Source organism: Sus scrofa, chromosome 8 (genome assembly GCF_054392235.1).
Source record: "Sus scrofa isolate SSC_HxYL_T2T_F1_AM1 chromosome 8, Sscrofa_HxYL_maternal_Yorkshire_Landrace_v2.0, whole genome shotgun sequence".
In the NCBI taxonomy this organism is placed as follows: Eukaryota; Metazoa; Chordata; class Mammalia; order Artiodactyla; family Suidae; genus Sus; species Sus scrofa.
Window position 1 is genome coordinate 141,858,331 of NC_139390.1, and position 19,917 is coordinate 141,878,247.

At 42.4% G+C, this 19,917-nt stretch overlaps 1 protein-coding gene across 50 annotated transcripts in view; it reads left to right on the top strand.

The window, feature by feature from the left end:
* The first annotated feature begins 371 nt into the window (after window positions 1-371).
* Window positions 372-19,917, top strand: part of SEC31A (SEC31 homolog A, COPII coat complex component) — a 62,361-nt gene continuing 42,815 nt past the window's right edge. For 19 of the 50 annotated variants that reach the window (XM_021101813.2, XM_084973537.1, XM_084973540.1 and 16 more), the window contains exons 1-6: window positions 372-478; window positions 12,814-12,896; window positions 13,575-13,698; window positions 15,541-15,739; window positions 18,548-18,643; window positions 19,525-19,665. In XM_021101813.2, coding sequence (XP_020957472.2) covers window positions 12,818-12,896; window positions 13,575-13,698; window positions 15,541-15,739; window positions 18,548-18,643; window positions 19,525-19,665 — 639 coding nt within the window. In that variant the 5' untranslated portion in view covers window positions 372-478; window positions 12,814-12,817. Of the gene's footprint in view, window positions 798-12,813; window positions 12,897-13,574; window positions 13,699-15,540; window positions 15,740-18,547; window positions 18,644-19,524; window positions 19,666-19,917 lie in introns of all 50 variants that reach the window. The other 31 variants (XM_021101812.2, XM_021101815.2, XM_021101823.2 and 28 more) reach the window with 2 other exon arrangements.

Consider the following 19,917-nt stretch of genomic DNA (forward strand, 5'->3'; position numbering starts at 1 on the left):
CCGCCGTCCTTCCGCCAGACCGCTCCTCCCAACAGGCCTTTCCTTCTTCGTATGGGCTGGCCACCGCAGGGCGCCCCGCAGAGCTGGGTCCTTGAGCCTCAGGAGGAAACGCACGTCCGGGGAGAGCGGACAGGCCTCTGCCGACCAGCCGCCGCTCCCGGAAGTAACCCGGCGGGCCCCGCGCCGCGGTGGGCGGGGCGAGGCGCCGCTCCCGGAAGTGCCCGGGCTGGCTGCGCGCCGCGGTGGGCGGGGCGAGGCTTCGCTCCCGGAAGTGCCCGGGCTGGCTGCGCGCCGCGGTGGGCGGGGCGAGGCGTCGCTCCCGGAAGCGCTGGCCAGCCGGCTGGGCGGGGCTGCGGCTGCCACGTTGGAGCGGAACGTGGAGGTGGCCCTGGCCGGGAGGAGGGGCGGCGGCGAATGCTGGGAGAGACGGAGCGGCGCCGCGGTAACGCAGGAGCCCGTCGCCGGGGGTCCCCGCCAGGTCTGTCCTCCTTTCCCCTCCTGTCCTCTTTGCGGGCCTTCGGGGAGAGCCCGGGCCGAAGCTGGGATCCCGGCCTGGGTCTCCGCTGGTCCCCGCCAGCCTGCGGCCCGGTCTCTGGTGGCGGCGCGCCCGGGCTTCGTTTCGGGCCCGGCGGGACAACGCCTGGCGTCACCGCTGCTTCGGGGATCGCGCCGGTCCGCATCCGCCGACGTTTCCTCCGCGGAGCAGGAGCGCCTCTGAGGCTTGCGACCTGGTGTCCTGCCGGGGCCGTAGCTGGCGCCTGGGCTTAGGAGACCTTCAGAGCATTGCGCACAAAGAGGTGCGGTCCCCAAGGGCGAGGGACGGAAACAATCCTCGGGATCGCTTTAGTTTGGTTGGGATTTTTTGTTAGTATTTGTACTGTTGCCTGATTTAAAGGTTCGTAGTCTGCTGTCATTTAGCCAGAATTGGATTCTTTTAACGGCGGTGGTCACCAGGCGCAGCCTATCCCTCGAAGCAAGTTTCGTTAAGTATGTTTTTGCTAATAAGTTTGCACTGTAAGAGGTTAAATTACGAGGCAGGTGTAAAAACAAAACATTGCCTGGGTTTGCGGGCATTAGAACGTTCTGTGAGCTCAAGGAACTGGTTATAGCTAGGTCTTTCTGAACTTGCAGTGATGGAGTCTGTGACAAATCCTTCCTGTCTTTTCTAACCACGGAAAACTGACATTTGATTGATCTGTAGGTAACTATTACTCTCGTTAATCAATAATGAGAGCCTCGCCCTTGTCTCACACTATCTCCTGTTCTCTGTACATTCGGATTGTTCTAGAGTTTGGCTCAAGTGTACTTAGTTTTTTTTAGGGGTTCTTCTGTGTGCCTGGTTTCTACTGCTCCTTAATTACAGCTCTGGGAAAGCTTTATAGACAATAAGAACTTTTGGATAACTTGAAGTGATTTTGTAATTGTGAATTTATGTTATACACATCTGAGTTTATTTAGGAATTGGGAGATTTGGAATGAATTTAAAATTATACTGCTTAATTTTATGTAAGCGAGGTCTTTTCTGAAACTGATAACATCAGAACAGAAAGAAATTTGTAAACTGTAAAGAGCAGTCATTCTTAATTGGGATTCCACTCCATTTGAGGGTCTGATGAAAGCATGGGATCATATTTGTAGAAAAATGCACATACACACACATACAGGATTTTCTGTGTAATTTCATGAGGTTTACAAATCTCAAAGACTCTTCTAAGGTGATATTAAGTTGACTTCTACCTTGTTTTTAGAAATGTTGTCATTCATAAGTACATTAATTTCAGCTCTGAAAATTTTGTTTATTGGACTGCAGGTAAGTATGACACCTTTTAGTTCAGTGACCATTGCAATAGTTGCTCCTTTGATTTGGTTTTGGTTGAGATGAACCTAGAGCATCAATAATATTAAATAAATCCTCTGGAACAAATGTGCTCACCTGTAATGAGATATTTTGCCCACCCAAGATGGAATTTTTACTAAAGACAGATGCAGCTAGGGATTGTGTCCCTGGTTTGGGAGGATCAAAGTTCTCAATTCTGTTACCTCTTTCATTTTTTACTTTCTGAACTTCAGGTCAGCTTTATATGTAATATTGTAAGGTTGGTGTTTTTTAGAGAGTGGTACTGTTGAGTTTTAGTGTTGCTTTACAACTTAGCATTTAGGAAGTGGAGAAAGAAAAAAGTTTCCACGTAGCTGCACACAATTGCTCTGGAGAGAGACTTGGATGAATAAATCAAAGCTGTAGTCTGCAACATAAAACTTCTTTAATAGATGTATTCTTATGAAGATTCCTTCGGGTAAACATTTTAAATTGTGACTTTTGTATTAGCTGCCATTTACCAGCATTTATTTACTGTGTGCCAGGCACTGTTGTAAGTGCTCCGTGAACTCTCACAACCACCCTGTGGTGTAGATACTAATAAGTTATTTGGCCAAGTGGGTAGCCAAGAGACACCTAGACAGTACATGCCTGAAGTCAGAGGTGGGCTGTGGTGGAGCTGGATCCAGACTGCGAATGTCAGCCCTAGTCTGCATGCTTCTAATTGCCGCGCTGTAGATACCATCTTGAGGGCAGCATGTGCGAACAAGCCATTGTCCTTGTCATCTTCTTTCAGTATTTTCAGGATGATTCTGTTCTGTGTAAAACAATCTTGAAGGAAACACATCTACCTGGTGTGAATTCTTATCATATATAATATTGAAAAAAGTTACACAGTTTTTAACGCAAGTGTCACTTGGAAAATACGCATAGTTTAATTTGACTTCATATTTTCGAGAAAATTACTTCAAACTAAATGATCATTTCTGAAAGGAGGAAATACACATGCATCCAGAGGAAGCTGTGATTCCATAGTATTCCTGATCGTTTTAATTATAACAGATAAATTGTGGTATTCTTTTTTTTTTTTTTTTTTGTCTTTTTGCCATTTCTTGGGCCGCTCCTGCGGCATACGGAGGTTCCCAGGCTAGGGGTCGAATCGGAGCTGTAGCTGCTGGCCTACACCACAGCGACAGCAACGTGGGATCCGAGCCGCGTCTGCAACCTACACCACAGCTCAGGGCAACGCCAGATCCTTTAACCCACTGAGCAAGGGCGGGGACCGAACCTACAACCTCATGGTTCCTAGTCGGATTCGTTAACCACTGTGCCACGACGGGAACTCCAAATTGTGGTATTCTTATTTAATTAGTTCAGGCCATCTAATGTAGTTCTATGCCATTATTGTATAGTGATTTTTTTTTTTTTTTTTTTTTTTTGACAGTGGTATTGAAGCCTTATCTTTAGTACAGGTTAGGAAGTGGAACTGCTTCTGGTGGAACACTGAGTACTAAGGCCAAGAAATAGATTTTATAAATGCTTTGAATTCCCACCTAACCATTTTATGTTCTTGTGAACTTGTCTCTTTTTCTTTCAGTAAATGTTACAGATTAACTATGTGTTTATGAGTTAGGTAGCCCTGGTTGTACCTTTGCTCATAGAGATACTGTAATTCTATTCTACTGGATTTTTTAAAATATGTATATGTAGCTATTTTGCTTTCACTTTTAGAAATTATTCTAAAGGCATTTTATAAAACCTCTTGCCCCCAGCAATACTTTCTCCTTTTTTTTTCATTTTTGGCCGCCCCAAGGCATATGGAGCTCCCTGGCCAGGGCTCAGATCCAAACCAAAGTTAGGACTTAAGCTGCAGCTACTACAATGCTGAATCCTTGACCCACTGTGCCGGGCAGAATCGAACCCATGTCCCAGCAGAATCGAACCCATGTCCCAGCGCTCCCAAGACACCTCAGATCCATTGCACCACAGCAAGTGCTCCTCCCCTATTTTTTTAAAGAAGAAAAGATGCTTTAAACAGTAAAACTTTTAAAATTGAATGTTTTACTTGAATTTGGTCTTTCTAGCTCATCAGTCTATTTCTGTTCCCCTAAATGTACACATTTAAAATCAGTCAACAAAACTTTTTGTGTCCCTCAGAGTGTGTAAGCAGTTTTGAGTCCAAAAAGGATAAAAGTTGTAACACTTGACGGAAAAAAAGACACTGTTTGTTGAGTTGAGACACAATGGCAGAAAAGTTGGTAAAACAAGCAGTGGAAAATAGGTAAACAATATCTATTAAAAGAATGTTTTTGGAGTTCCCATCATGGTGCAGTGGAAACGCATCCGCCTAGGAACCATGAGGTTGCAGGTTCAATCCCTGGCCTTGCTCAGTGGATTAAGGATCCGGTGTTGCCCTGAACTGTGGTGTGGGTCACAGACACGGCTCGGATCCCAAGTTGCTGTGGCTGTGGTGTAGACCGGCAGCTGTAGCTCCGATTAGACCCCTAGCCTGGGAATCGCCATATGCCTCGGGTGCAGCCCTAAAAAGACAAAAAAAAAAAGTTATAAAGTTTTGTTAGGATGGAATAAGACACTTTATTATAAGATGCTTAAAGTATGGTACAAATATAAACAGTTAAGAGATTTTTTAGATGAGTGTGGACTGGATCAGTAATGCAGGATTCTAGGAGCTGGGACTTGAACTTCTTATTCAAGACAATTGACTGAAAGGAAAAAGAGGCATTTAATACAAAGAAATTAGGCCTCTTTTTCACATCTTAGAAGACTGAGCTTTTTTTCCCCTATAATGATCTTAGCAAAATAGATGTGTGATTTTCTTGATTAATCTCATAATACTAATCTTTAAGGTAATTAGCATATTAAAACATTTTAACCTGTGTGTTTGGCTCTCTGTAAAATATATTACCTCATTTAAACCTCACAACATCCCAGAGTTTTCCCGTTGTGGCCCAGCTGAAATGAATCCAACTAGGAACCATGAGGTTGTGGGTTTGATCCCTGGCCTCGCTCAGTGGGTTAAGGATCCAGTGTTGCCGTGAGCTGTGGTGTAGGTTGCAGATGGGGCTCAGAATTGGCATTGCTATGACTGTGGTGTAGCGGCTGTAGCTCCAGTTCATCCCCTAGCCTGGGAATCTCCATATGCCACGGGTGCAGCCCCAAAAAGCAAAAAACCCCCAAAACTAAAAACCTCACAACATGGCATGAGGTAGTAGTCACTTATCCCCATTTTACAAATGTAGGAACCAGGGCTCAGAGACGTTAAACAGTGTGTCCAGGGCATCAGAGGTAGTACAGTCAGTATTCAGATGGAGAGTTGACTCCAGACGTCCCGCTTCTAACTACGATTCAACCTCCTGATCACTTTTGCCTAACCTAGCACTGTTTCTAAAGTACATTTTTCTTATCATTTCATCATGGATTGTAGTTTCTTTGCCATTACTTATTTCTCCTATATGTTAACATCTTTTCTATGATTAAAATAGAATACTTGGGAGTTCCCTTTGTGGCTCAGCAGGTTAAGGACCTAGGGTTGTCTCTGTCAGAATGAGGGTTCCATCCCCAGCCTTACTCAGTGGGTTAAGGATCTGGCGTTGCCGAAAGCTGTGACGTAGGTTGCAGATGCGGCTCACATCTGGTGTTGCAGTGGCTGTGGTGTAGACTGCAGCTGCAGCTCCAGTTTGACCCCTGGCCAGTGAAATTCTGTGTGTCACAGGTGCGGCTGTAAGAAGAAAAGAAATATTGAATACTTGAACTTATTTCTTTTTTGTTTGTTTGTTTTTTAAATAGAGTTTCATCACAATCTTAATTTGATCCTTGTAGTAACTTGTAGTAACAAATAAGAGCTTGAACTCTGGAACTGAACTTGTGAGTTCAGATCTTGGCACTGACCCTTGCTAGCATGTACAAATTATTTGATCTTTCTGTGCCTTCATTTTGTTAACCGTAAATTGTTCTTCAGTTATGTACACTGTGAACATGTAAGACTTGAGGCGTATTTTTAGTCTGAGGAAACCATTAGAGGATGAACTTCATCCCCTAGAGATGAGTAAGGAAACTGGCAGGTAGAACGTTGAGTTTATTTAACTATAGACGTGAGACTAAAACAAAAGTGAGAATAAGGAAGGAAGAAAATAGTATGTGTGTGTTAAGTACCTGATGATGTAAGAATAAGTTTTAAAACTCTAGAGAACTGAGGAGTAGGAAGAAAATCGGAGGTAGCATAAGTTTGTGGATTGCTTCATCTCTCATGGCCAGGAGTCAAAGGACATCATTTAAAGCTGACAGATCAGTGCGCGGAAGTTGTGAGTGTGTTTAACAGTCCAAAGGTAAGCACTGAGGAGGATGGCCCTAATGGCCGTACTGGGCGATGCAGGAGAGGCAGTAGGTTGTATGAGATAATTTTGTTGGAGTTTGGAGTAGTTAACAGTGTCAAGGAACAGAGTTCAGGGTGTTACATGAATTTTTTTTTTCTTTTCTTTTTTTTTTAGGACTGCACCCATGGCGTATGGAAGTTCCCTGGGTGGGGGTCGAATTGGAGCTACAGCTGCCAGCCCATACCACAGCCACAGCAACGCCAGATCCGAGCCACGTCTGAGATCTGTACCACAGCTCATGGCAACACCAGATCCTTAACCCACTGAGAGAGGCCAGGGATCAAACCCACATCCTCATGGACACTAGTCAGATTGGTTTCTGCTGCGCTACAGCAGGAACTCCTGAAATTATTTAAAATTGTAGTTACAAAAGTAGAATCAGAAGCATATAGTAGACAAAAATACAAATTGCTCTAATTATTAGAAAAATTAGAAATGCACAGAAAGAGAATAGACAACAGTGAAACATACTTTTAAAATTATAAAACCAAAGATAGCAAAATATGATGGAAATGAGAGCCACCGTATCTCATATCAGTAAATTTTATATGACCTTATTAGCTCATCTGTTGAAAAGATTTTCAGATTGGACCACCAAGCAAAATCTGTTTTTTTCAAGATAGCCAGTGAAAACAAAATGGTTCAGAAGTTGAAAAGGCAAAAGAACACGTATAAAAGCAAACAAAAAGAAAGCTAGGGTAATGATCTCAATATGAGACAAAGCAGAATTCAAGCCCAAAGGTATTATTTAAGATGAAAAATACTCCATAAAACTAAAAATGTGCATTTGACAGTGAGCATTTAACATGATGAATATCTGTCTACCTATGGATGAAATATGCAAATATGTAACCGTGTTATATAAGAGAGTAACTTTCATAAAGCAGGTTTCAGGAGACACCAAGAGAAATCGGCCCAGGTGCAGTAGTAGCGGGATACTTTTTGTTTGTTTGTTTTTGATGCACTCATAGCATATGGAAGTTCCCAGGCCAGGGGTGGAATCTGAGTGCAGCTGTGATCTGCGCTGCAGCTGCAGCAACACCACATCCTTAACCCACTGCACCAGGTGGGGGATCGGGGATTGAACCCACACTGCCACGGAGACAACAGCAGAGCCTTAACCTGCCAGATCCTTCACTTGCTGAACATGGAGAGAACTCCCTCGCAGGGGTCTTTTAGTGAATTGTTCTTGCTCCAGGATAGATAACGTGGGGTGGAAAGGGGGGGTTGGGGAGGATGTAGAAACCTAAACAGCTAAGTCTGTAGGGTAGGCCTGATGAATATATATTGAGCTCTGAAAACATAGCACATAGCATCCCTTTTTTTTGTCTCATGGAAGATTCACACAAACTCCTATACCTGCCCCAAAAGAAAACTACGATATGTTTTGTAGAGAGGAAATAGTACAGAAAAACACCATTCAGTAAAAATAAAGACTTCGCCACTTGACTGTTAAATCCAGACAATGCTTGAGTCAGTGGAGACACACAGGGAAATGGTAAACCATGTAGGTGGCCACCACGAAGACGCTGGGAATGTGCGGGGCCCCTAGGCCGTGCTCAGGGAAGATCTACAACCTGAAGAGATGATAAAGATGCCCGTTAAGCATTTAACACAGACTTTAAAAAGAACTAAGTAGGGGAGTTCCCGTTGTGGCGCAGTGGTTAACGAATCTGACTAGGAACCATGAGGTTGCGGGTTCGGTCCCTGCCCTTGCTCAGTGGGTTAAGGATCCGGCGTTGCGTGAGCTGTGGTGTAGGTTGCAGACACGGCTCGGATCCAGTGTTGCTGTGGCTCTGGCGTAGGCCGGTGGCTACAGCTCCGATTAGACCCCTAGCCTGGGAACCTCCATATGCCGCGGGAGCGGCCCAAAGAAATAGCAAAAAGCCAAAAAAAAAAAAAAAAAGAACTAAGTAAACGAAAAGAAAGGAGGAAGGAATTCATAAAACTAGAAGCAGAAACTAATGAATTTGAAAATAAACAGTGGAACTAATAAATCAATCCGAAAGTACTCAGTAGAACAGGCAAGTCACTAGCTAAGCTAATTTTTAAAAGGAGGGTAGTGTGAACCTGCCAAGCAAGGACTAATAAATGAGCATAAACAGCAAAAATTAAAAGAGTTACAAGGCTTGAGAGTTCCCATCGTGGCTCAGTGGTTAAGGAACCTGACTGGCATCCATGAGGACATGGGTTCGATCCCTGGCCTTGCTCAGTGGGTTAAGGATCCGGCGTTGCCGTGAGCTGTGGGTTGCAGACACGGCTCGGATCACAGGTTGCCGTGGCTGTGGTGTAGGCCAGCGGCTACAGCTCCGATTCGACCCCTCGCCTGGGAACCTCCATATGCTGCGGGAGCGGCCCCAGAAAAGACCAAAACAAAAATCATGCTCGGTGGTGGTAGGGTAGGCCTTCCCGCTAAAGAAAAGAACAAGACAGAAGATGCCACTCTTACCGTTACTGTTTAGTGCGCTACTTCCGGGACTGCCAGCTCGTACAAGAGAAGGAGATCAGGGGAATGACACTTTGAGTGAGGACGGAACTGGCATGTAGCCACAGTGACGTGTGTGTGTGTGTGTGTGTGTGTGGCAAGCCCAGCAGAATCTACTGGAATACTGCTCCAAAAAGAGAGTTTAGTGAGATAGCAGGATTAAAAATTAGAATAAAGAAATCATCAGCCTTCATATAACAATAAGAACGTAGACATTGTAATGGAAGAAGAAAAAAGCCGCATTTACAGACAAACCAAACGATAAAGTCCAGGACTAAGCAAACCCAGTATGTCAGAACATGTCCAACGACGCTGAAAGAGAAAAAAGCAAGCTTGAGGAGTTCCCAGAATAAGAACCTGACATAGTCTCCATCAGGATGCAGGTTCAATCCCAGGCTTTGCTCAGTGGGTTAACGATCCAGTGTGGCTGTGGCTGTGGCAGAGGCCAGCAGCTGCAGTTGTGATTTGACCCTGAGCCCAGAAGCTTCCATATGCCACAGAAGCAGCCATAAAAAGAAAAAGGGTTGGGGGAGGGGAAGAAAGTTTAAGTCAAAAGATACCATATCTTTAGAGTTCCTTCTGTGGCGCAGTGGGTTAAGAATCACACTGCAGTGGCTCAGGTCACTGCAGAGGTGCAGGTTTGATCCCCAGCCTGGCACAGTGGGTTAGAAGATCTGGTGTTTCTGCAGCTGCAGCTTCGGTTGCAACTGTGGCTGCGATTAAATCCCTGGGCTGGGAACCTTCATATGCTGGGAATGCAGCCATAGGAAGGAAAAAAAAAGATGGCAAGATTCAACATCGTGTCCATTCTTGATCAGAAGATTCTCCATAAGTTAATTTATTAATATGGTATAGATTGAGTAAAGATACTGAACAGCATTCTGTTTTTTTCTGGAATTAGAGACAAACTATTCTAAAGTTTATGCGTAAAGCTAAAACGGAAAAAAAAAAGTTTATGCAGTAGTAGCAAGGAAAATGGGGTGGGGGTGTGAGGGGTGGGGTGGGATGGGGACGCAGTGGATAATGGTTATTGAAATCATACTCATAAAGCCTCGTGAGTAGTGGTGTGCCTGTCATGTAAATAAACAGATGGACCTAAGGAAAGGCAATCCCAAAATAAATCTAAGTAACATACTGGAATATAAATCCTAACCTACGTCCCAATATGTATAAGAATATAAACCTAAATATAGGAAATGAGTACACGATAAAGGTGATACCTAAAATGAGTAAGAAAGAGACTTTTCAGCTAATGGCTTTGGACTAGTAAGAAAAAAAATAAACCTCCAACATGCACTGCATACCAGGATACTTTTCAAGTGAGTCAAGATTTAAATGAAAGGAATAAGGCATAAGTGAATTTGCCAGAAGAAAACTGTCAGTGAATGTCTTCGTAACTTTGGCGTGTAGAAGACCTTTTATAACTAATCAAAGTTCAGAAACCTTTTTTTTTTTTAATGGCTATACCCGCAGCATATAGAAATTCCTGGACCAGGGATTGATTGTGAGCTGCAGCTGCGACCTACACCGCAGCTGTGGCCATGCCAGATCCTTTTAACCCAGTGCACCGCATGGGGGATCGAACCCACGCCACCACAGCAACTTGAACCACTGCAGTCAGATTCTTAACCCACTGTGCCAGTGGGAAGCTCTCATTTTTTAAATGATACATTTGACTATAAAATAAAATTCACAGTATATCCATACCATGGAATATTTTTCAGCACTAAAAAAAAAATGAGCCATCAAGTCACAAAAAGACATTGAGTTACCTTAAATGTCTATTGCAAAGTGAAAGAAGGCAGTCTGAAAGGGCCACGTATGTAATTATACTTAGTGACATTTTGGAAAAGGCAAAACTGTGGAAACAGCAAAAACATCAGTGGTTGCCAGGGAGGCAGGGAAGGGGACAGAGGAAGAGAGAGATGAACTGGTGAAGCACGGAGAGTTTTTAGGGCAGGGAAGTTTCTGAATGATGCTAAAGCAGTAGGTATGTATCATTGTACATTTGTCAAAACCGAAAGGATGCACAACACAGCGTGTGACCCCAACGGAAACAGTGGACTTGGGTGGATAAGGATATGGCAGTATCCACTCCTAACTGCAACAAATATGCCCCTGCAGCGCAGGATGCTGATGGTGAGGGAGGCTGCATTTGGGGAGTAAGGCATTTTCACTCACATTTCCTCTGAACCGAAAACTATTCGCATGGAATCTGTTTTTTTTTTTTTTAATCAAAATTTTGTGACGGGTGAAAAAATAAGATCAAAAGGCAATGTCTGACAGCCTAATAGAAAAATGGGCAAATGATATAGACAGGAATCGACAGAAAAGGTGACAGAGAAAGAACTATCGATGACCCATAACCATACCAAAAAGATGTTCAGCATTATTTATAGTAGGAGAAATGCAAATTAGAACTACGTGGAGCTCATATTTTCCCCCTATCCTGCTGGTAAAAATTGAAAAGTGTCTCTCTGGAAGGTCCAAGGCAGCAGCGATTCATGTATTATTCTCGGGGTGTGAGGATGTATGGTTGTCATGGAGAGCAACTTGGCAATAGCCATCAAAATTAAAACTACAGGAGTTCCCGTTGTGGGTCAGTGGTTAATGAATCCGACTGGGAACCATGAGGTTGCGGGTTCGATCCCTGGCCTTGCTCAGTGGGTTAAGGATCCAGCGTTGCTGTGAGCTGTAGTGTGGGTCGCAGACGAGGCTCTGATCCTGCGTGGCTGTGGCTCTGGCGTAGGCTGGCGGCTACAGCTCTGATTAGACTCCTAGCCTGGGAACCTCCATATGCCGCGGGAGTGGCCCTAGAAAAGACAGAAAGACAAAAAAAAAAAATTAAAATTGCATTTTTTCTTTTTAGGCTGCACGCACAGCATATGAAGTTCCAGGGCCAGGGATCAAACCGAGCTGGAGCTTCAACCTCTGCCACGGCTGCAGCAGTTCTGGGTTGTTAATCCTCAGAGACAAGTTGGATCATTAAACCACTGCACTGCAGTGGGAACTCCAAAATTACATTTATCCTTAAACTCAGTAGTTTTTCTTCTGGAAATTTATTGCTTTCCTTGCCATGAACGAAATAATATTTATATATGGCCATTTATTTCAGCATTGTTTGTAAAAATAGCAAAAGATGAGGTTTTCATCAGTGGCAGACTAAGTAATTATATTATGGGACATCTTACAGTGGAAGTCTGCCATGTGAATGCATTTATATAAAATTACAAAGGGTTTTTTCAAAGCTGTAGCACAGTATCTCCTGAGTTTTTCTACCAAAGTAACTTTAACAGAGATTATATAAAATGGTGGCATGTGGGATTATAGCTTGGAGTGACCGTTTTAAAAAAAATTTCTTCCTCTTTAAAATCTGTGAATTTACTCTCTTCTCCTCTGTGTTAGTCTGTTTTCATTTAAAATTAATTTTTCAAACTTTTGCTGTCTTTGAGGAATCCTGTTCCAGGAAGATGCACCCTTTTATCGTGTGCCTTCTCTTACCCTTGATATGCTGCTACCCATATTGTCTTATCTGAGAAGCTTATTGTGTACCAAGTTTAATTCACCAAACACTACCCTTATTTTTGCAAGTTTCTTTCCAGACTGATTTTTCTTTTTCTTTTTCTTTTTTTGTTTTAAGGGCCACACCTTCAGCATATGGAAGTTCCCAGACTAGTGGTCAAATTGGAGCTGCCGCTGCCGGCCTACACCACAGCCACAGCACTGCCAGATCTGAGCCACATCTGCCACCTACACTGCAGTCTGTGGCAATGCTGGACCTTTACTCACTAAGCAGGGCCAGGGATCAAACCCACATCCTCATGGATACTAGTCAGGTTCTTAACCCACTGAGCCACAATAGGAACTCCCAGACTGATTTTTTAACTGAAGCACTTAATCTGTAAATTACCTTATATTTCTCTCAAAATAAATTTAACAAGTTTCTCTTCTTTCTAAGAGTGAACCTTCCCAACAAATGATACCTGGACCAATTTGATTTGTTGGCATTCCAGGATTACTAATGACATATTGGTGTGTCCAGAATATTTCTATGTGAAAATGTTTCTGTGTTCCATGTTATATGTTTGGTATCATTCTAAGTGAAATATTCTCTTTAGCAGGATGAAGTTAAAGGAAGTAGATCGTACAGCCATGCAGGCCTGGAGCCCTGCCCAGAATCATCCCATTTACCTGGCTACAGGTAAATTCAACAGAGGGAAGACAGTATGAGTCACCTCAGTTCTTCTCTTCCACTTATTTATACTTGTCCCTGAAGATTTAGTTTGTTTCATATCCTCTAGAAAGCCTCTCCTTCCATTGCAAGATACGTTTAAACTTGGCTATAGTTTGGCTGTTGGCTGAGTTTAGTGACATGTTCCTCTCTGTGTGGGCATCACAGCATTAATTGTGTACATTACATTTTTAGTGTCTTTCACACTTCATGAGAATTGTTTTGTCTTAACTCCTCCAGTATTAAGCACAATAAACAACATGTAAAAAAATAGTTAATAAATACCGATTTGAATGAATGAAGCACAGTTTTCATGCTCTCATTTTTATATAAAAAGAGTTGGGGTTATATATTTGTAACTGTAAGCATGGGACTATTTTTACCAAGAGGTTGTAAAGTATCTACAGGCTTAAAAAACTGTCTGCACTCCCCACTCTTACAAACATCATCTCTGAGCCCTGCATCAGAATCATACTGCTGTAGTAATATAAGCATCTGCTTAATGGTATCTGTGCTGGGGTTTCAGCAACTAATGCAGCATTCATGAGTGAGATAATCGAAAAACGTGCGTTTAATTTCCGTTTTGTATGGTTCTCTCGGAGTCTTTTATTTTTGCATGTGTAGTTATCATGGATGTATTTTCTGCAGGAACATCTGCTCAACAATTGGATGCAACGTTTAGTACCAGTGCTTCCCTTGAGATATTTGAATTAGACCTTTCGGATCCATCCTTGGATATGAAATCTTGTGCCACTTTCTCTTCTTCTCACAGGTATGAGATTCAACCTTAATTTAGCACGTGATTATTTAGTTATCTGTTGTGATCGATGCCCTGTATGTCTGTAAATGTTCCATTATTAGAAACTGCAGGGAATGTCATCAATGACGTGAAATATTTTGTGAAAAAGAGGAATGAATTTCTGTGGAAGTGAAAAAGTGACTGTATGTTCTATTGATTTCTTTTTACTACAGACTTACAGGTAGGATAGGAAGGAAAGCTCTAGTTTCTAGTTCTTTTTTTCTCCTGATATAGCAGAATTCCTTTCTTTTCTTTTCTTTTTTTTCAGGGCTGCACCTGCAGCGTGTGGAAGTTCTCAGGCTAGGAGTCTAATTGGAGCTACAGCTGCGGGCCTACACCACAGCCACAGCACCGCTAGATCCAAGATCCAAGCTGCGTCTGTGACCTACACCACAGCTCCCGGCAACACCAGATCCTGAACCCACTGAGGGAGGCCGGGGATCGAACCCGAATCCTCATGGGTACTAGTAGGTTTTGTTTCCGCTGCGCCACGACGGGCACTCATAGCGTTCCTTTCTTTTATCTCCTTTATCTCACCTGTTTACAAAAGAAAAACAAGATAGGTTCGACTAGAAAGAGAAGTAGTTCGACAAATACCAAGATGTTAATAGTGATTTTCTCTGAATGGAGATTTTTTCCCCCCTTATCTACATTTAAAAAAATGCATTTCAGGGAGAATTTTATTGCTATGATTTCTTATACAGTAGGTAGTTAGATCACCTTTCCAAGTATTTAGACTGTATTATAATGCAGAGAAAGGACCCTTTATTTGAGTAGCAAAATATACTTTAATGCCTTAATAGCTGGCAAATTTCTTCATAAGACGTTGTCCCGTAGCTAACAACACAGTTCAAATCATGGAGCCTCATGGGACCGCTTGTGTTCTTCCACGCCCTCCTGCTCTCATGGGAGCCCCAGATGCCTTTTGTCTCATAGCTTTTCTACTCACCTCCATTTGTCTTGCTGTATGTCTTCATGCCACCTTCATGCCAAACCACAAACACCTATTCTCCACCAGTGAGGGTACTTGTCATAAAAGACATAATTTTGATGTCACTTTTCTACGGTCAGAATACATTATTTTTCTCGGAATATTTCAGATGACTCCCTTAACTCCTTTTCTGTTTAACAGATAATTTGTTAGTAAGTACTTCTGTAGTCAGATAAAATCAAGGGAAGTGATGGATTAGCTCTATTTTATAAATGAGCCAAAAGCAGCTTATAAAGATTAAGTAACCGGCTCAGGGTCTCATAGATTTTAAATGTTAAAGCCATTCTCGGAGTTCCCATCGTGGCGCAGCAGAAACAATCCGACTAGGAACCATGAGGTTGAGGGTTTGATCCCTGGCCTCGCTCAGTGGGTTAAGGATCCGGCATTGCCGTGAGCTGCGGTGTAGGTCGCAGATGCGGCTCGGATCTGGTGTGGCTATGGCTGTGGTGTAGGTTGGCGGCTACAGCTCCGATTAGATCCCTGGCCTGGGAACCGTGTGTGTGGCCTAAAAAAAAGACAACCCACAAAAAAACCACTCTCAAGCTCACTCATATCTTTTGACGTACAAATCAAGTATGCTTTGTCATGCTGTATTAGCTCCCAGAAGAGTTTTTATACTCTTGAAGATTGTAAAATGAAACATCTACATGATTATAAATAAAAACTAAAATGCCATTTCACCAAGTTACGCGTGGTGACCCGGAGTAGAGGAGTAGCAGTGTTTGGGGAGTATTTATGAAAAAATTAAATGTATAATTTGAAATTCTCTTCTACATTTATTTGACTTCAAAAAAAGAGTTGTTTTACTCATTTTTCTCTTCAAGGTACCACAAGTTAATTTGGGGGCCTCATAAGATGGATTCCCAAGGAAATGTCTCTGGAGTTCTGATTGCAGGTGGTGAAAATGGAAATACTATTCTTTACGATCCCTCTAAAATAATAGCCGGGGATAAGGAAGTTGTGATTGCCCAGAATGACAAGCACACTGGCCCAGTGAGAGCCTTGGATGTGAACATTTTCCAGGTTAGACTTTCGACATTTATTCGTAATTCTTAAGATATGTGCCACTTACTTGAAATAAGTATATGAGTCTAATGTGCCTCCGTCTTGAAAGTGAAAACTGAATCTGTGCCTTTGCAGGTTGATGAGTGAGTGTATTTGTTTGAAGAGAAGAAGGTTCAGGCTTGGATTCAGGGGGAATAATACTAACCCCATACATAGAAGGGCTCAGGCTGATGAGTTTAATTCTACAAGTCTGGAGATGTCGTATCAGCTTACTGGACGCTTTAAACATTAGGAGTCTCAAAGATTGGAAATTTTGCCTTTTAAAAGTTTGTGCCACTTCTGGAGTTCCCGTCGTGGCGCAGTGGTTAACGAATCTGACTAGGAACCATGAGGTTGCAGGTTTGATCCCTGGCCTTGCTCAGTGGGTTAAGGATCCGGCGTTGCCGTGAGCTGTGGTGTAGGTCGCAGACGCGGCTCGGATCTGGTGTTGCTGTGGCTGTGGCGTAGGCCGGTGGCCTCAGCTCCGATTAGACAGACCCCTAACCTGGGAACCTCCATATGCCCTGGGAGTGGCCCTAGAAAAGGCAAAAAGACAAAAAAAAAAAAATTTGTGCTAGTTCATCATGAGGCTGATGCTGTGTTGTTTGAGTTAATCTACTGTTTTCTTAGTTGATAATGTTCTGTTTATGACAAAGAGATTACTATTTATCAAATAATTAGAAATATACACGAATACAGTATAAATTTGATAAATAAGCAGTTAGGAATCTACTGAATATCACAGAAAGGTGTAGGTTAATGAAGATCGCGTGTTAATAGAATACTCAGGAATAACCAGAAAATGAATGTTATCTTAAGAAAGTTGTTTTTTTTGTTTGCTTGTTTGTTTTTAATTTTATGGCTGCACCTGTGGCGTATGGCAGTTCTGGGCCAGGCATTGAATCCAGGCCACAGCCGTGACCCACGTGCCAAATCCTTTAACGCAGTACACTGGGCGGGGAATGGAACCTGCACTTCCAGAGACCCACGCTGCTGCAGTCGGGTTCTTAACCCACTGTGCTGTGGCAGCAACTCCTAAGAAAGTTTAAAATAGTTATTTTTTCTTCTATTATAAATAGATACTTGGGCTGTAGACATACAGAAACCCAAACTTCTTCATTTCTACAGTTTATGGTAATTTCTCTTTAGACAACTAATTCCTATTAAACAGCTGCTGATTTTTGGTTAGTGTCTTATCATAGGTGGCTGCTACCATAGAATTCCTCTGTTTTCATAGTTATTAGATGTCAGTTGTTTAGAGAAGAATGTATCGGCGTGAACAGTAGAGGAGGAAGTTCAGTATATGAACTTCACTGTTTTCCTGTACATTGTATCACAGTTTTAGGGTCTTTTTCACCCTAAGGTATGTAACTAAGATAACCTAGAAATACTGCCACCCAGAACAAGACTGAGCATAAACGAAACATAAATACGTGAGAACAGACATAGAAAACAAGCTTATGTTTGCCAAAGAGAAACGGGAGTGAGGGAGGGATAAATTAGGCGTTTGGGACTAACAGATACAAAGTGCTACAAGTAAAATAGATGAACAGCAAGCTCCTGCTGTATGGCACGGGGAACGACATTCAGGGTCCCGTGGTAAACCGCAGTAGAAAAGGATATGATGTGAGCCGCACGGGAAGTCCGGTAGGAAAGGATATGAACAAACACCTGTGGTGCCCCTTGTGGCTCAGTGGTGCCCAATCCAGAGGACACGGCTTCAGTCCTGGCTTCGTTCAGTAGGTTAAGGATCCGGTGTTGCCGTGAGTTGTGGTGTAGGTCACAGGTGAGGCTCTGAGGCATTGCTGTGGCTGTGGCTGTGATGTAGGCCAGCAGCTGTGGCTCCGATTTGACCCCTAGCCTAGGAACTTCCATATGCCATGGGTGCAGCTCTTAAAAAAAAAAAAGGCAAAAAAGAAAAAAATGTATATGTATAACTGAATCACTTTCCTGTACACCAGGAAATTAACTAGTCACAACATTGTAAGTCAGCTATTCTTCAATTAAAAAAAATTAAATAAATACATGAGAATTTAAGACAAGAAGTTTTACTAGTCTTATCTTTTTTATTTATTTATTTTTTAAGGCAGCACCTACAGCATATGGAAGTTCCTGGGCTAGTGGTCAAATTGGAGCTGCAACTGCAGGCCCACACCACAGCCCCAGCAACGTGGGATCCGTGCCACATCTGAGCCCTGCATGGCAGCTTGCAGAAACGCTGAATCCTGAACCGATTTAGCGAGGCCAGGGATCAAAGCCACATCTTCACAGGCAGTGTGTCGGGTTCTTAACCGCCTGAGCCACAACAGGAAGTCCTACTAGTCCTTTCTTGGTCCAGCTGCAGAGGCAGCTTTGAGGTATCCTGAAATAAATGCCATTATTTTAGAATTCGGCTGTTTGTCTGAAGGCCTGATTGGGTGCCTGCCTTTGTCTCCCACGGTCTGATCCCCTTTCAGAGATGCAAAACCACAAGCACCAGCCCTCACACGGTTGCCTGACGACTTGAGAGTCTACCTATGCAATTCTTTTTTTTTTAATGGCTTGTGTTAAAATGTCAGTAGTCATGATACTTTTTAGTTTAATAGAATTTCATCATGTTTTTTCACACTATTGAAATTTCAGGTTGGTATGCATGGTTTTTAGGAATTCATGCTTTTTGTTTTTTCATTAAATAGAAAAATGGTATGCCTTAGAACTGACAAATCTTTCCAGCTCTGACTTGAATTATTCTGAGTTCTTATAGTTATTTCTAAGGGCTATTTAGTTATTAAGTATTTCTTATTGCAGACTAATCTGGTGGCCTCCGGTGCTAATGAATCTGAAATCTACATTTGGGATCTAAACAATTTTGCAACTCCAATGACACCAGGAGCCAAAACACAGGTATTACACTGATTTCAATGTAATCACAAGAACCAAAATCAGTTTTTCTACACTTTATTTCAGCTTTTTTCACACAACTGTGTTTGTTTAAAAGTATTGTTTAGATGTCATTGATTTTCCTTCAGCATAATAAAATATTAATAATTACATTTCTTCAGAATATCAATGAATCCTTCAACAGCAAATATTTATTGAGTACTTATCACCTACCCGATATGACGTATTAGATTTACTGATAGTAAATAAAATAGACCTTTAATAATTTTCTTAGGGTCTTTTATATCATACAGTGTTTTAACAAGATCCCACCTTAGAATAAAAATCTTAGACTAGAAAGGAAACTTATTTTTTAAAATAAGACCTCAGCCTTTCCTTTGTAATTCTAACAAGCTGAGAAAGAGCAGTCCTCCCTCTGCCTCCTTGAGTGTCTTTATGTTGTATAAACAACTTCATCGAGGGGCGCGTGGTAACGGGCCCTACAGTTTTGGCGGTCTGAGCAGTAGCATAATGATAACGCATGGTCAACCCTTTATAAAGGTGGTTTTCTAAGTCTAGGCTGACGTTTGCTCTGCCTAGTTGTCATATTGACCAGTATCTACTTTGTGGTCCGTTACGTACCTTGGGGCAGTTGCAAAATAAGGAAGAGTGCTTGATTTGTACCGAGAATTTAATACGTGTGATAAATAAACCAGGTAAAATGCTTGAATTGGCGTATGCCTGAACTTTAAACTGTATTGTGTGTGTTGAGAACTTAAGAATATAAAAGCAGATTTGTGACATAAGTAGATTTTGAAGTGAACCTTTTTTAAAAGAGAAATTAAATTTTGTAGTCAAATTTGGTGATAATTGAGAAGTGGTTTTTAGTGGTTTATTTTTTATAGCCCCCAGAAGATATCAGCTGCATTGCGTGGAACAGACAAGTTCAGCATATTTTGGCATCAGCCAGTCCCAGTGGCCGGGCTACCGTGTGGGATCTCAGAAAAAATGAGCCTATTATCAAAGTCAGTGATCATAGCAACAGGGTAAGTAAGCGACCGATTTGTGACAAACGTGTTTTATTTCTGCTGTAGGTACCTCTGTATTGTGTTTGCCAAAGTTTGCAGCACATCAGGTTTCTGTGAAGTCGAATCCTGTCTTCTTATGGACAAATCCCTTTGGAGTGAGAGGGTTTTTTTCCTTTAAGGAAAACGATAAAATTCCTCCTCAGCCGTGCTGGATACCCCATTGATGAGGAGAAGGAGTGGGTTGCTCAGGAGGGTTGTTCCAGGATACAC